Below are 17,649 nucleotides of genomic sequence, written 5' to 3'. Positions count from 1 at the left end.
TAAATGGACTCCAGAGGATGGTAGAGGACAGGAAGGCCTGGAGGAACGTTGACCATGGGGTCGCGATGGGTCACACTCGACTTTGCAACTAACAACAACAAAATTATATAAAAACTACTTACTCTTTCTCCTGAGCATGGAATACATGGCCCCCAATCAGTCCAGGCAGTCAGCAAGCAGTCAATGGGCTCTGGAGCATTAGGTTCTTGGGTCACCCTTAGAATAAAATAGTCTTTAAAGTAAATTGAAATGTTTCTGATTTAACACTGTTTATATGTACAATGTTTGTATCTACATAGTGAAAGGGAACAATATGACTTTGTTTGCGTACTCATTTAGTTGCATGCCGCCTCATTGTGGTCTCTCGGTACATAAGCTTGCATGAGGATACTTGATTTCAAGATTCCACAGAAGCTGCATTTTGGAATGTTGACAACTCCATGAACATAGGAGGGCAGAATAAGAAGCAATGGATGGAAACTAATCAAGGAGAGAAGCAACTTAGAACTAAGGAGTCATTTCCTGACAGTTAGAACAATTAATCAGTGGAACAACTTGCCTCCAGAAATTGTGAATGCTCCAGCACTGGAAGTTTTTAAGAAGAGGTTGGATAACCATTTGTCTGAAGTGGTGTAGTTTCCTGCCTAAGCAGGGGGTTGGACTAGAAGACCTCCGACTTCTGCTTGGCGCCACCTTTCTCGCTGGGTGCTAATTTATGGCACTCCGCACTGGATATGGTAAAAGCCGGTGTAAACAGCTATGAACAGCTGTTCCCGACTTAATTTTCCCTCTCTGGTTGAGAGAGCAGGGGAAAGAGCAGGGGGGAGAGTGGTAGATTCCCCTAGGGGCTTTGTTTTTGTTATGCAAAGTCCCAAAAGGTCGAATCCCATTGAATTCCTCCTATCTCCAGTATCCAGCGCGTCTCCTGCAAAAGCAGGAAAAGAGGAAGATGTCCAAGTTCTGCTAACAATTGATTTCTTTTTGTGGATTTCTACAAGCAGACGGAAGAAGCATGAGTGAACAATTACTGGTTTGCAAGTATTGTTGATTTCCTGACTTCCTCCTTTTTTTAAAGAGAGAAAAAATTTTTTTTTCCTTCTTTTAAAATGGCGTTTGAGACTAACTGCAAATAGACCGATAGCCTTGCTGTGAAATCGAAACTGAATGGAGACTTCATCTTATTGTATTGGATTGTGGATTGTTGGATTATATTACATTGTTTAAGTATTTCATAAGGGGATTTTCAGCAAGAACTTTGCCATGAAGGTTCTTTCAGAAGAATGGATTCGTGACTTTATACAGGATTACACAGAAAGAATGTATTTAATTATTCAAAAATACGAACTGATAAAAAATGGGGACTTTTTGGATCAAGGCTTGGAGGAAATTAACCAGTGTGATCAGGACTTAAATGCAATGGAGGAGATACAAACAAAAGTGGATAAATATGAAGATATGATCGTGAATAAACAAGTTGATGTAAAGAAGTTTCCTTTAAATAGTTTGGATGAAATGTCAGAATTTGTGTTACAGGAGGCTGTCTCCCGAACCGAAAAAAATTTATAGGCTTAATGCTTTTCAAGAATTCTCTCTTTGGACTGATGGAATATATGGTAGTAATTTGTGGATTTTTGGACATAAGGAACTATTAGGCAATATTGTGACTGACTTTTCAAAAGGAGTAATGAAGGAAAGACAGAGATTAATGCATCAAAAAAAATGGTAAGAGACAAAAGTATTATCCTTGAAACGAGGTTGTTTTGAATTGTTAACAGACAAAAATATTACTGTCCCTGAAAGACAATATGTGAGGAAGATCTGGAAGAAATGGGTTGATTATATGTTTTATATCTATCATAAAAGACTAGGTATTTGGATTTATACTGGATTTTGACGAGGAAGGACTAAATTTGAATAGCTACTGTAGTTCTTGGTATTGAAATTTTAAAATGTGTTGTATTGTATTTTGAATAGAATATTTTTGAAAGAGTTTATGTAAGAAAGACCTGGGGGAAAAATTATATGGTTATAGAAGCTATAAGGGAGACATTCTTTGAATTGGATTGGATTTTTATGCTTTAGTTGGTTTTAAATACTTTAGGATTAATTTGTTCTATTGATTTATATATTTTGTTACTGTTAATTGTTAATTTTTTTCCCCCTCTCCTGAAGGATTTTGGTTATGTTAGGAGGAAGTCAGAGCTAGAGAGGGAAAATTGGTATAATAGTTTTGGGGGAAATTTTTCTTAGCATATGTTTGTTTTATTTTTAACTACCGTATATACTCGAGTATAAGCCGACCCGAATATAAGCCGAGGTACCTAATTTTACCACAAAAACTGGGAAAAACTATTGACTCGAGTATAAGCCGAGAGTGGGAAATGAGGCAGCTACTGGTCAATGTAAAAAATAAAGATAGAGCCAAGTAAAATAACATGAATATTTATTTGAACGAAAAACAATAAAAGTGCAAAAGGGGGAAGGAGGATTCCCAGCTTTAGAAAATTTAGAACTACGCCGCCTTTGGTATGACCTGAGCATAGCTCATAAAATTATCTGCTACAATGTACTTCCTATCAATGACTACTTCAGCTTCAACCACAACAATACACGAGAACACAATAGATTCAAACTTAAAAGTGAACCTCCAATCTAGATTGCAGAAAATGTGACTTCAGTAACAGAGTTGTTAATGCCTGAATGTGCTACCTGACTCTGTGGTCTCTTCCCAAAATCCCCAAAGCCTTAACCAAAGACTATCTAGTATTGACCTCACCCCATTCCTAAGAGGTCTGTAAGGGGCGTGCATAAGAGCACCAGCGTGCCTACCGTCCCTGTCCTAATGTTCCCTTTAGTTGTATTCCTTTTATGTATTCAATTCATGCTTATATTTATATAATTATTTAATATGTATTTGACAAAATAAAATGAATAGAATAGAATAGAATAGAATAGAATAGAATAGAATTTTTATTGGCTAAGTGTGATTGGACACACAAGGATCTACCACTTCTTTGGATGCCCTTCCCAAATTGAACACTGCAAGCATGAAAATGAGTCCTCCTTTAGCTTCCAAGGGACCAGGGTGCCTCTGAAGGTCAGTGCTCTAAGTACTAAGAACCCAGCACAAATCTAAGCCTGTATGCACACCAACAGTGAAAATACCCTGCACAGTGTCTCTTGGAAGAGAAGGTTAATTTTCATAGACGTTGGGGTGGCTCTTTTTTTTTTTTTTTGGCAGGGCAATAAGGGTCTCTAATATCATTAAACCCACTTTAGAAGTCTCTCTGTGTGTGTGTGTGTGTGTGAGAGAGAGAGAGAGAGAGGAGGCTCGGCTGAGCAAAGCGGCGGCGGGAGGCCGCGGGGAAACGCGGAAGTAGTCGGAGATCTGCTTGATGGGGCGGATGGGACCTGGGCAGGCGTCGATGGCCATGTGCTCCTGGATGCTGATGGGCGGCTTGTCGCCTTTGCGGTGGCTCATGCAGGTGGCGCCCGGGAAGGAGGCGGCTGCGGGGCTGCTGCGGAGCCGCTGGTGCTGCTGGTGCTGTTGATGCTGCCGCCGCCGTTGCTGCCGCCAGGAGAGGCCGCCGCCAGCCCGGCCCTGCCGCGCCGAGCGCCCGCCACGCTGCTGGCTGCTGGAGGAGGGCGGAGGGGAGGGACGGAGGCAGCAGCGGCGGCGGCGGCGGCGGACGGCGGACGGCAACGGGCGGGCGGTGGAGGGTGATGTCACCGGCTCTGCCCAGCCCTGCCCAGGCGAGGCCAGCAAAGGGCCGGGGCGAAGGGGCGACCGAGGACGGGGCCCGCAGCCCAGCTGAGCCGCTACGGAGGGGGAGGGAGAGCGGGGCCGGCTAGGCTCCGGGAAGGCAAAACGGGAGGCGTCGTCCACCGGGATAGACTGCTGGGATCCACCGGGATAGACTGCTGCTGGAGCTGGAGGCTCGAAGGAAAGGGAAGGGAGAGGGGGGTGGTGGAGCTCAAGGTTCTTAGCCCCAGACACCTGCCCCGCTAGAGAAGGGAGGAGATCGGGCCGGCCAGTCTCCGGAAGGTAGACGGGCCGGATTCTTACTGGGATAGACTGCTGCTGGAGCTGGAGGCTCAAGGAAGGGAAGGAGGCGGCTGAGAACGGGCTCGTTAAGGCTCTTCCAAAGCAGCCCTGCTGAACCGCTACGGAGGGGAGGGAGGCGGGGCGGCTAGGCTCGGAAGGCAAAACGGGAGGCGTCCCACCGGGATAGACTGCTGCTGGAGCTGGAGGCTCAAGGAAGGGAGAGGGGGGCGGTGGAGCTCAAGGTTCTTTAGCCCTAGACACCTGCCCCGCTAGAGAAGGGAGGGAGATCGGGTCGGCCAGTCTCCGGGAAGGTAGACGGGCCGGATTCTTACTTCGGAATAGACTGCTGCTGGAGCTGGAGGCTCGAAGGAAGGGGAAGGGGAGGGGCGGCTGAGAACGGGCTCGTTTAAGGCTCTTCCAAAGCAGCCCTGCTGAACCGCTACGGAGGGGAGGGAGAGCGGGCCGCTAGGCTCCAGGAAGGCAAACGGGAGGCGTTCGTCCACGGGATAGACTGCTGTTGAAGCTGGAGGCTCGAAGGAAGGGAAGGAGGCGGCTGAGAACGGGCTCGTTTAAGGCTCTTCCAAAGCAGCCCTGCTGAACCGCCACGGAGGGGAGGAGAGCGGGCCGCTAGGCCCGGAAGGCAAAACGGGAGGCGTTCGTCCACCGGGATAGACTGCTGCTGGAGCTGGAGGCTCAAGGAAGGGAAGGGAGGGTGGCTGAGGACGGGCTGCTTAAGGCTCTTCCAAAGCAGCCCTGCTGAACCGCCACGGAGGGGAGGGAGAGCGGGCCGGCTAGGCTCCAGGAAGGCAAACGGGAGGCGTCGCCCACCGGGATAGACTGCTGCTGGAGCTGGAGGCTCAAGGAAGGGAAGGGAGGGTGGCTGAGGACGGCTCGTTAAGGCTCTTCCAAAGCAGCCCTGCTGAACCGCCACGGAGGGGAGGGAGAGCGGGCCGGCTAGGCTCCAGGAAGGCAAACGGGAGGCGTCGCCCACCGGGATAGACTGCTGCTGGAGCTGGAGGCTCAAGGAAGGGAAGGGAGGGTGGCTGAGGACGGGCTCGTTTAAGGCTCTTCCAAAGCAGCCCTGCTAAACCGCTACGGAAGGGAGGGAGAGCGGGCCGCAGTAACTGAGAAAAGCCTGACGAGGGGCGGCTGGGCTACCTTCTGGCCTCGCGAGTCGGCCGCCCGTCCGTCCGTCACTTCTCGGCTCGGCAGCCGGGTTTGGAAAAGGGTCCGTCGCCGGGTTTCGGGGCGTTTGTTTTTTAAAAACACCTTCCCTTTTCTCCCTAGTTGGGGCGTTTCCCAGTTCCCTGTTTTTTTTCCGCCCTTCCCTGTTGAGTTTTACCTGACAAGTTTCTTGCGCTTCCCCTCGACCTCCCCTCCCTCCCTCCGTCCCTTTCCCCTTCCCCCCTCCCCTCCCCTGTCTTGTTTGTAGCCCCAGCGTCCCCTTTCGGTTGTATTTAAATCCAGAGCTTGAAACCTCCTCAGTGGGAGGAGAGGAAACGTGCGATTTGGCAGCTGACCGCACTTGCACGGGCTGGGTAAGGAGAGCCCTAGACGGCCTGCGGCGCCGGGGGGGGGGGAGGGAGAAAAAGAAGAAGCAGCCAAGAAAAAAGGGGTGGGGTGGGGTGGGGGAAATGAATTTAGGAGGGCGAGCGTGTGTGTGTGTGTGTGTGTGTGTGTGTGTCTGCTACCGTCACCCGCGAGGAATGCCAGCTATTTCTTTGAAGGCGGGTGTGTAGCCAGGCGCCTTCCTTCGCTTGAAACCCGGAGGGTTTTCACTCTTCGCCCCCGCGTGTGTATTTGTCAACAATTATAACTCTTCGGTCGGGGTCCTTGCCTTGCCTCGCCTCCTCGTGCCCTCTGTCAACGCTGTCAACAATTATAACTAACGCGGGTAATTGTGCGTGAGGGGTGCGCGTGTGTCCACATAGGAATAAATGCGCATGCGCGCGCACTAACGAGAGCTAGCTGCCTGCGGTAGAAAGGACTCGCTGCAAGAGGAAGGGCTGAGCGGCAGCTCGAGTATAAGCCGAGGGGGCGCTTTTCAGCACAAAAAACGTGCTGAAAAACTCGGCTTATACTCGAGTATATACGGTATACCTTGTGCTTCATCCGGGAAGTCAGGGGGGGAGGGGGGAGGGATTAGTGAAGGGAGGGGGGTTGGGGGGAAATGGGGAAAATTTTTTTTGTAAAACATTTTGAATAATAAAAAAAAGACCTCCAAGGTCCCTTCCAACTCTGTTATTCTATTCTATTCTGTTCTGTTCTGTCCTGTTCTGTTCTGTTCTGTTCTGTTCTGTTCTGTTCTGTTCTGTTCTGTTCTATTCTAATGTAGGAAAAAGGGGGTTGACTTCTTCAAATCATTTGTAGTTTCCGAGTGCAATTCTTGTTTTAAAAACAGAATTCAAACAAGAAAGGTATTACCTGATGTGATACAGCACAAAGAAGTTTTTAAAAATGATTTGATGGGTTTGTACGTTCATATTTTTAAAGAATTCTCATAAACTTTCTCTGTACCACTGATGTAGGAAAAATAAGTGAGGACCCAAGATAAGAGACAAACAGTTGGTGTCTACAGCATATAAAGAGAATTTGTATAAGATGTTTTACAGGTGGCATTTATCCCTGAAAAGAATTGCAAAAATGTTTAAGGACAAATCCGAAAAATGTTGGAAGGCATCAGGCACCTGGATCATACTACCATATGTGTTGGACATGCATTGAAGCAAAAAGATATTGGACTAAGATACACACATGATTGGAGGAAATTATTAAAAAACATATAGACTTTAAGCCAGAAGTCTTTCTGTTGGGAATTATTCCTGAGATATACACTAGAGATGAAAAATACTTGATTGTGAATATTATTACAGCAGCTAGGATTGTGTTTGCTAAAAACTGGAAAAATGAGAAATTACCTTTGCAAGATGAAATAATTAGGAAGATGATGGAATGTGCAGAGATGAGTAAATTGACATTTGAAATTAGAGATCAAGAAGACAAGCAATATTATAAAATGTGGGATTTATTCTATAACTGGCTAGATGGGAAAATATGTTAGAAAAACAAAGATATATTTATGAAAGAGATGTTTATCTTGAGATTGCACAAGAAGGTATGTAAACACCCCTTCAGCATATTGAAATTGTTTGATGTAATGTTTTTGTTGTTGTTGTGGAAAAATAAAATTTCTTTTTAAAAAAGGAGACAAACAGTTGGCTTTGTCTTGTGTTTACTGTCAGCACACCATGGAAAGAGGCAGTATTTAGCTCATTCTTCTTCCATGCTATTCCTATATTGGCTATTTATCCTTGAAATAAACCTTGAGATGAGGTTGAGGTTGGCCTCATGCATCAAAGTTTTAGAATGTCAACACTTGCCATCTGTACCTCTATAACTGTGTGGTTTGGTTCTGCAACCCAACAAGACACACAGAGACTTCAGAGGATAATTAGAACTGCAGAAAAAACAATGGCTGCCAACCTACCTTCCATTGAGTACCTGTATACTGCCTGAGTCAAAAAGAGGGCTGTGAAAATATTTACAGACCCCTCACATCCTGGACATAAACTGTTTCAACTCCTACCCTCAAAACGACACTATAGAGCACTGCAAACCAGAATAACTAGACACAAGAACAGTTTCTTCCTGAACACCATCACTCTGCTAAACAAATAATTCCCTCAGAACTGTCAAACTACTTACTAAATCTACACTACTATTAATCTTCTCATCATTCCCATCACCCAGCTCCTTCCACTTATGATTGTATGACTGTAACTTTGTTGCTTGTATCCTTACGATTTATGTTTCCTGATTGCTTATTTGTACCCTATGACTATCATTAAGCGTTGTACCTTATGATTCTTGACAAATGTATCTTCTCTTCTTATGTACACTGAGATCATATGCACCAAAGACAAATTCTTTGTGTGTCCAATCACACTTAGCCAATAAAGAAATCTATTCTATTCTACTTAACAGCAAAGGCCTACCAAGTATTGAGCATCAGATATTGTGTTCCAGTTTGTATATTTAAATCCCTTTCACTCAAATTAGAGAGATGTAACTTCAAAGTCCTTCCTTCCTTTCTTCCTTCCTTCCTTCTTTCCTTCTATTTTTTTTTTTTTTGTAAGAATAAAATTTGTGGGCACATACAAATTACATTTGTGAGATGCAATTTGGGCAAGCTGGAAAAGAGCAAGCAAATTATATAAAGTAGTGTTGGAATTTGACTAAATTATACTTTTATGAATATTTCTAACGTAAAAATATTTGATTTTTTGTTTGAAATTCCAGTATTCACAAACCGGTTCAGAGGTACATAAATGTTAACAATCTGTTACTAATAAAATAATTCTCATTTAACAGTTTGATTATTTTATGCATGGAAATAATTACTATTGTAGTCAATAGGATTGACATATCGTTCAGATGCATCTGGAAAATGGCAGGAAGCAGGTAGTTCTCTTACCTTCTGGCTTCCCGAAATTAAAAATAGAGTACTAGGAAATTTGGAGAAAATCACACACAAATGCTACGAAATATTACCTCTATCCTGTACAATGAACTTACCTTGCTTTCCCTCCTGAGGCAAAACTATTTGCTCCTAAAATGCAGAGAATTCCTATAAGAAGCAAAGAAGTAGACATGGTGGTAGGTCTACGAAAAAGTAAATAAAACCCAGATTCAAGTCTTTTATTCTGTTCAATTTTGTTAAATATTAAAAGGATAATAAACAAAATGTGATGGCAAATAAAGGTCAATGCTCATGCTGACTGCCGAGAAGTGATCTGGACCTAGTTGTACATGTACTCAATTTGGCAAGTCTATTGGTACAAATAGAGGCGAAGGGCAAATGGGAAACCCAAGCTTTTGAACTCAAATTCAGTAAGGCCACTGATGCCTCATTATTTTACCTGCAGAATAAAATATTGTAGAAATGGTAAATGGTAAATTTGTTCAATATATAGGAACTGATGGAAATAAAATATACAATTAAGGACAGTAAATATATCCTAGATGGTAGTGTGTGGTGCTCATGGCCCATTAAATTCTACTCTTCAGCCTATCACTGTTTCTCACCTACTTTCTGAATGGACAGTGTCTCTCTTTCTCTCTCTGCCCAATAATAGGACAGATCTTCTTGGTTAAAAAGTGGAAGAGCAAGTTAGCTCATATTTAGTGCTACCAATTTCTAAGAAAGATAGTGGCTGAAACAAGTCTTCACATTTCTTCAACCAGGAAGCTGAAGCTCATTGCTGAGAAGAACTTAAATCCAGATTAGCTATTTAGAAGGCAATGTGCCTAAATCCTAACCTCTCAAAATCTCCTAAATCCTCCTCTCAAAATGGGTACTGATTTCACTCACTGTCAGCCTTCCACTGGCATTCAAAGTCTGTTATAATGTTCAAGGGACTCTATCAAAGGTGGGATTCAATTTTTTTATTACCGGTTCTGTGGGTGTGGCTTGGTGGGTGTGGCATGGCTTGATGGGCGTGGCATGGCTTGATGGGCGTGGCTTGGTGGGCATGGCAGGGGAAGGATACTGTAAAATCTCAATTCCCACCCCATTCCAGGGGAAGGATATGTAAAATCTCCATTTCCTCCCCACTCCAGGGGACGATTACTGCAAAATCCCCATTTCCTCCCGATCAGCTGGGACTCGGGAGGCAGAGAATAGATGGGGGCGGGGCCAGTCAAAGATGGTATTTACCGGTTCTCTGAACTACTCAAAATTTCCACTACCAGTTCTGTAGAACTGGTCAGAACCTGCTGAAACCCACCTCTGGATTCTATCTTCTAATAGGATGGGTTCCCCCACACTAGGAAGATTGTCCATTGATCACTTTTTATGATTTCTGAGTGATTGTCCAGATAGTAGATTTGTCTTCTGTTATTCCAGAGGATATTGGTAAACTTCAGTAGGTAAAAACTGCAAGGAAGCGACTGTTTAAAAGAAAGTTCCTAATGATAAAATAGTGAAGTTTCAGTCAGGAGATGAAAAGCTTCTCTTTGCAGAAATCTGCAATCTGTAACCATGATGGAGGTAATGGACATTTTGCGTTTCTATGGCCAAAAAGAACTTGTGGTAGGCAGGAACTTTGATCTAGGTTATTGTATAGGTAATGTATGAATCAGTGGTAGGTTTCAAATTTTTTTACTACCGGTTCTGTGGGTGTGACTTGGTGGGTGGCATGGCTTGGTGGGCATGGTTTGGTGGGCATGGCAGGGAAAAGATACTATTAACTACATCAATATTTAAGTGAATTTAATGGAAACAATGTGATACAATAGTCATTAATGGACAGCTTCTACATAGTTCAAGATTTAGTAAGAACAGTTTTTTCCCTATAAAGTGAGTAGCTGTTCAATAAGCTTTTTGGATCATCTAATTTTATTTGCTACGTTGCAACTTGTATAAAAGCTGCAAAATAGTACTTCGTGATAAAGCTGAAGTTTTGCTTTCATGTAAAGTTTGATGAAAATACGGGAAGCCAAGCCCTTTCTATTTGCAATTAAGTCACACTGTTTACTTAAGAGATTATCCCATGGAGAGGGACTTTTTCATTCTTTAGAAACCCGTGCCTGATAAAAGAAATTAAATATTTGCTAGTAGTTTCTTTTTATATTTGCACTTGCATTTTCAGCTGCCAAGTTTAAGATGAAATTAAGTCTAAATCAACTTTCTATTATGTTGAGAAAGAAAGAAAAAAATCCCCTCGTTATAGCCTTGCAGTTTTATTAACAATTGTAGTTGAGAAGGTGATAACGTTAACAGGTAAGTAGGATGTAGAGTCTATATATTGCTGAACTGCAATTCCCAACAGATCCAGACAACATGGCTAATCCTGAAGAATACTGGGATTCTTCAGGATTACTGGGATACTACACATATGGAGGATTATGAGTCAGCACTGAGAACATGGCTTTGAAAGCATGTTCATCCAACCTGCAGTTCGGGGCACCGTTGGTGAGAGGTAATAGAACTCTGGTGCTGGAGAAGACTCTTGCGAGTCCCTTGGACTGCAAGACAATCAAACAAGTCAGTCCTAGAGGAGATCAACCCTGACTGCTCTTTAGAAGGCCAGATCCTGAAGATGAACCTCAAATACTTTGGCCACCTAATGAGAAGGAAGGACTCACTGGAGAAGAGCCTAATGCTGGGAAAGACTGAGGGCAAAAGAAGAAGGGGACGACACGAGAATGAGGTGGCTGGATGGATGAAGCAGTCAGCGTGAGCTTAAATGGACTCCAGAGGATGGTAGAGGACAGGAAGGCCTGGAGGAACATTTTCCACGGGGTCGTGGTGGGTCGGGCACTTCTTCACAACTAACAACAAAAAGTAGTGTGTGGGAATGACCTTGGGAGACAGGGCAATGAGACTCAACCAAAGGAACAGTCTGGATGGCTAAGCCCACTCCAGGAATGTGGTCAGAGCAAAAAGCTCAGAAGCGACCCTTCCTAGTTATTGAGGTGCAAAGAGGATGGTGGGAGAAAAGTATGTTCAGACTTTGTAAGATTGATCTCAGCCCTACAAAATAGACTGGACAGGAAACAAGAGCAGATGAGTTAATTCTATTTTATTGTAAAGTTATATTAAGTGGTGTGGCTCAGGCTGTAAGATAGCCTGTTATTAAACACAGCTGCCTGCAATTACTGCAGGCTCGAGTCCCACCAGTCCCAAGGTTGACTCAGTCTTCCATCCTTTATAAGGTAGGTAAAATGAGGACCCAGATTGTTGGGGGGGCAATAAGTTGACTTTGTATATAAATATACAAATAGGATGAAACTATTGCCTTACACAATGTAAGCCGCCCTGAGTCTTCGGAGAAGGGCGGGATATAAATGTAAATAAATATATATATATATAAAAAACAGAATCTCACAAGTGTGAGTGTATTAATACATTAGCATTACTAAAAGTAGTAATTAGTAATAACTAAATTAGTAATACTACTCTTGCATGCCTGGAAGTATTTAGTCTGAAATTATTCTTAATCAGGGAGAGGCAATCTCTCGAATGACTGGGCTCTGCGAGTGAGATGAGCAGTCTCTAAATTTGATGCATAAATAAATATAAAATAAAAAGAGATTTAAAGGTTAAAACCAGCACCTTTAATTGAACCTGTAGACAATACAGCTCAGGGAACAGAAGTACTGTGTTGTCTATGCACACATTATTGCCTGCACCACTGCACTCTGCATCAACTGAAGTTTCCAAATACAATTCAAGGGCAGGCCCATAAAAAGCACATTGCAATATCCAATTGAGAGGTGACTAGGATGTGACTGTGAGTGGACCCACCCCCCTACACACCATGTGGTGTGATTGGCACACAATACGAAGCTGTGCATAGGCCTTCCTAGCCACGACTGCCACCTGCCTTTTGAGCATGAGTTGCGAGTCCAAAAAGAAAACCAAATTGTGCACTGGGTTTGCCTGGGACAATGCAGTGCCATCCAACATCATAGATGGCACAGTCCTAGAAGTGGCAGACCCCCAAGGCAGGGGTGAAATCCAGCAGGTTCTGGAGAACCGATAGCGGAAATTTTGAGTAGTTCGGAGAACCGGTAGTGGAAATTTTGAGTAGTTCCGAGAACCGGCAAAAACCACTTCTGGCTGGTCCCAGAGTGGGGAAGGAATGGGGATTTTGCAATATCCTTCCCCTGGAGTGGGGTGGGAATGGAGATTTTGCAGTATCCTTCCCCTGCCATGCCCACCAAGCCACTCCCATCAAACCACACCACATCAAACCATGCCCACCAAGCCGTGCCACAGAACCGGTAGTAAAAATAATTGGATTTCACCACTGCCCCAAAGCCACACAATCTTGCCAAGGTTCAGCTGAACCTTGCTTTTTCCCATCCAGATCCTCATATCCTCCAGGCAGAGGGTAAAATATTCACTTAATTCACCAGGGGCAGATATGTACAATTGGGTAACATCAGCAAACCAATGATATTTACATTTCATGGCAGCAGATGAACTGACCCAGTGGCCTTGTGTTTGTGTGTGCATCTTCAGGTCAGTTTTTGACTCTTGCAGTTTTCTTGCAAAGATTTTTTAGAAGTATTGTTTTCACCTGCCTCCTTCCATGGCTGAGAAAGAGTGACTGTTTCAAACCCAGAAAGAGTGACTGTCAAAACTCAGCTGGTTTCATGCCCAAGCCAGGACTAGAACCCAGTCTCTTGGTTCTAGCTTGTTTTTAACCACTACACCAAACTGTCCAAAATATGACACAATTGTTAACCAGTGTACCAGTTAAGAGTTAGCTCACCTGAGCTCTCAGTTCTAAAACCCAGTCCATCACTTTTGTTTTTAACTCACTTAAGGAACTCAAATAATGTCCAGATTCTTATCGCTGCTACATTATTTGGGTCTCAGAGCAACCTTAGAAGGTATCAATATATTATCATCCCATTTCATTTCTTATCACAGCCTTTGTTTTAATTGGAAGATGATCTACTGATTGTGTTTTGGAAACAAGGTATTTTGTTCCCACCTTTATTTGCCAATTGTAGTGTGTGTACACCTTGCCCATGTGTTTTTTGCCACTGAAATTTCTGGGTCATCTGAACCAATAGCAAAAATAATCCCACTGATTTTTTTTTCTCTGTATAAATTCAGCTTTCAGTTGTGTTTTGCTGTTCCCCTCTCTCCTGCATTATTGACTCTTTCTTATTTATATTCTATGGTTGCCCAGTTGAATATAATCTACAGCCAGCCATTGCGAAAGCCTTATTATCTTATTCCATACATATCTTTAGGGACATGGTGGCTCAGTGGCTAAGATGCTGAGCTTGTCAATCGAAAGGTCGGCAGTTCAGTGGTTCGAATCCCTAGTGCTGTGTAACGGGATGAGCTCCTCTTACTTGTCCCAGCTTCTGCCAACCTAGCAGTTTGAAAGCACATAAAAAATGCAAGTAAAAAAATAGGGACCACCTTTGGTGGGAAGGTAACAGCGTTCCGTGTGCCTTTGGCATTTAGTCATGCCGGCCACATGACCACGGAGACGTCTTCGGACAGCGTTGGCTCTTCGGCTTTGAAACGGAGATGAACACTGCCCCCTTAGAGTCAGGAACAACTACCACATATGTGCAAGGGGAACCTTTACCTTTATACATATCTGTATGGATATTCCATACAATTTTCATACCTTTTTTTTAAAAAAAACCTTTCTAGTTCAAGATCTGCTTTAGCTATAACCACGTTGTTAACTATGGATAAATAAATATACCTTAGCAGTTCAGACTTTTCTATGCAACCTTGCCCACTACCAATGCATACTATGTACTATCAAAGGAAGGTGGAATACTGTTCATGTTTGGTCAAGTTTGCCTATCCATTTTTAGTGCCTTGGTAGTGCAATGGTTAAGTGCACTATTTCAAACAAACTCTGCCCACAGCCTTGAGTTCAATCCTGAGGCGGCTTGTGGTTGACTCAGCCTTTCATCCTCCTGAGGTCAGTAAAATGAGAACCGAGATTGTTGGGGGCAACATGCAAATAATGCTGACACTGCAAGCCATGCAGTGTGTTGTAAAGCACTATGATATGGTATATATGTTTAAATACTATTATGTCCAAATGGGATTTATTTGCTCTATGAGTGTGATGAGATATGCACCTGCAGTAGCAGAAGGGAAAGATTCAGAGTTTTCCCAGAAAGAGCTTGGATCAAGAGACTCAGCAGTCCTGAACTGGAAGGAAGGTGTGTGTTGAGGGGTGGGAAGAGGGAGGTTCATATCTAGAATCTCTCAGGATAACTTTAGTTTGGCAAGATTCTGTCTATTGGGTATAAGTCAATAAAGGATTGGACTCGTTTGGATCTGTCTCATTCTGGACTTGGGCCTGACATCTATCTTGCCAACCTCATCTCTCTCTCTCTCTCCCATCCAGCTCAGGAATATGCAGTGTCTTGAATTGGGTCTTTTGCTGGGAAAGCTCCAAGTTGACCAAATCCTCTCCTTCTGCTGCTGCAGGTGCACATTCCATTATAATGGGCTTCTACACTGATGCTAGCATATAAGGTGAAGAAATCTTTCTATCAAAAAGCCATATTACTACATCAAGAGCCACGGTGGCACAGTGGTTAGAGTACAGTACTGCAGGATACGTCTGCTGCCTGCCGGCTGCCTGCAATTTCGTAGTTCAAATCTCACCAGGCTCAAGGTTGACTCAGCCTTCCATCCTTCTGAGGTTGGTAAAATGAGGACCCAGATGTTGGGGGCAATAGGCTGACTCTGTAAACTGCTTAAAGAGGGCTGTAAAGCAGTATATAAGTCCAAGTGCTATTGCTAAGTGCTATCTAAGACTCTACTTAGATGCTTAGTTGGTAAAAAACAGAATCAACATCTATAAGCACTCAAGAGCTGATACCCTCATTTTCAACTGTTGTGGTTATTTTGTACTGTAAATTCATAATCTATAAAAAATGTCATGTTACATACCAACTCACTGGATCAATAGCACCATCCGCTGGCATTCAGTGGCTGCTTACATTTTAGAGAAATTAAAAATCCCGGTTTCATTACATTGCTCTGCTTAATAGAAGATCATCTGATCACTAAAGTGAACTTGGTCCACCAGGCAGGCATTCTTCCATAAACAAGTAAAGAAAATATTTAATCATCAAACATTTCCTCTGAGTGCCAATTTGAAATGAAGTTACATTTAATTGCCAGAACACCCGAGTACTTTTTACAGTGTAACACAGTCCAGAAGAAGTTTCTGTATTTTCAGTCTGAGACAAACATATGCATTGAGAGCTTTGTCTTACAGGAATGTACAATAGAATATTATACAGAGCTGAATGGATCACTGGAGGCTTGGTATTTTTTAGGAAGTAGATCAGCAGGTTGTGTTCACCTAAACATTTAAACATGGATACCATTTCAAGTTTATATTGGTAACTGCTGTACTGGAGAGACATCTGGCTGTTAACAATAGCTTTGTCCAACTTATTATTAAACTTATTGTTTAAAGAGTGAATTATTAGCCTCTAGCCATATCATAATTAATAGACATGAATATCATTTTGTTCAGACTAGTTGTTAAAAGTACAATTGCTTTCCAGTTTAATAGCTTATCTTAAAATCCATTTATCCATTTTTGTAGCTTTTTTTCCCAGCACTGATTCCAAAAACAAGAATCTTACCAGAGACCAATCCGTAACAAAATATGTTCTAGGAAAACAGCATTTGATATCCTGGACAAGTTACCATCAAAGATGTTTCAATTTGCATAATTTAGAGCTAGCAATTGCATTTTTAGAACTCACCAGTTAGAAGTAATACAATATTTGCCCATTTCATAATTTAAATATTCTTTCACCTTGACATTTGGGTGGGCTGTAAAGAGAGTGCTAGGTTTTTTTAAAAAAAATTGTAATAATATTGATAGGAAAACTCTACAATAGCATTTGACTATTTTATTTTATGTTCTTGGCAACTCAGTGCTGCTGACATCATGGTTTTCCCTTGTGCAGAAGTGAATACAAATCTGTGTGTCTTTGTCCATAAAGAACCATTAATTTCTCTTTCATTTTTCACTTTTAGTGCTTTTAAGCATTGATGAAAATGGAAAGTGAGGGAATAAGAGACACCATAGAGTGTTTTCTTCCATTCACATGGGCTAAAAATTACCACCAGTTCCAGTTTGGTCTCAAGCAAATTGCTTCCTCGGCTTAAGAAGTTCCAAGGTCTTAACTTGAATGAATCCAAAAGTTGAAGAATGAGGCAGATAATGCTGACTGAAGACAATAAGCTCAGTGTCCAGTTGTTCCTTGCATCTGTTTGATCCAACAATCCAGTTATAGTTTTGCCAATAACACCCACTTGTGGTGAAGAGAAATGAGATGGATTGTGAGCATCTCACAGCTGCATTCCATAACGCTTGTTTTCTTTTCACATTTGGTGGGCTGTGGGAAACAAACTTTATTAAAAAGGTGATTTTTATACAAGGATGTATAACAAGTATTGCTTTTGTTTTATTTAACTGCGGAGTACTTTAGAATGGGATTGAACAATATAATGCCTGTGAATGTCTGGATATTCCACTGTATTCCAAAATAACACTTGCAACATTTATAATTAAGAAAGATATAGCAGTCGTGAAATTCCCAAATCTCAAATAAAATCTCATACATTTCAAAGGAGAACACTGAAATTGAGAAATCTTATATTCTCATGAGACTTTAGGTTTTTTTTAATTGTTTCAATTTAAGGAGGCTCCGGCTGCCATCAGTCAAAAGCCCATGTTGATATATCGGGCCTTAAAATGTTGCTAACTGTTCGGTTGAGTTCAGAAGGGTTTTTCAAAAGCCAAGTTAAATAGGATCGCCACTACATTAAGTAAATGAAACACATCAATTTAAATACATTATTAAAATCCATTAAGTACGTTAAAGCTGAGACACCTTGGCGTGCTGATGCTAATATCCTAGGAACAACAGCCTTGGCTTTGGTTGATTCCACAGCTGAATATTGTGCCAGCATGTGACTTAATAGAGCCCACATCCAATTCCACTGGACAATGCATATCATCTCTGGCACATTGCACCCCACTCCTATGCACTGGTTACCAGTACTTAGCAATATCATA

At 42.6% G+C, this 17,649-nt stretch overlaps 2 protein-coding genes across 5 annotated transcripts in view; both read right to left on the bottom strand.

The window, feature by feature from the left end:
• The window catches only part of LOC131193383 (complement component C9-like), a 38,849-nt gene extending 30,152 nt beyond the window's left edge, over positions 1-8,697 (bottom strand). The window contains exons 1-2 of the mRNA XM_058173477.1: positions 8,621-8,697; positions 123-216 (exon numbers count right to left, since the gene is read on the bottom strand). Of these exons, the coding sequence (XP_058029460.1) occupies positions 123-216; positions 8,621-8,697 (171 nt within the window). The remainder of the gene's footprint in view (positions 1-122; positions 217-8,620) is intronic.
• A 6,958-nt stretch (positions 8,698-15,655) lies between these two features.
• DAB2 (DAB adaptor protein 2) overlaps positions 15,656-17,649 on the bottom strand; it is a 54,634-nt gene continuing 52,640 nt past the window's right edge. For all 4 annotated transcript variants that reach the window (XM_058170288.1, XM_058170289.1, XM_058170292.1 and 1 more), the window contains one exon: positions 15,656-16,966. The gene's annotated coding sequence lies outside the window, so the exon portion shown is untranslated. The remainder of the gene's footprint in view (positions 16,967-17,649) is intronic.

Source organism: Ahaetulla prasina, chromosome 2, assembly GCF_028640845.1.
Source record: "Ahaetulla prasina isolate Xishuangbanna chromosome 2, ASM2864084v1, whole genome shotgun sequence".
Lineage (NCBI taxonomy): Eukaryota > Metazoa > Chordata > Lepidosauria > Squamata > Colubridae > Ahaetulla > Ahaetulla prasina.
This window is presented reverse-complemented; position numbering and strand designations above follow the sequence as displayed.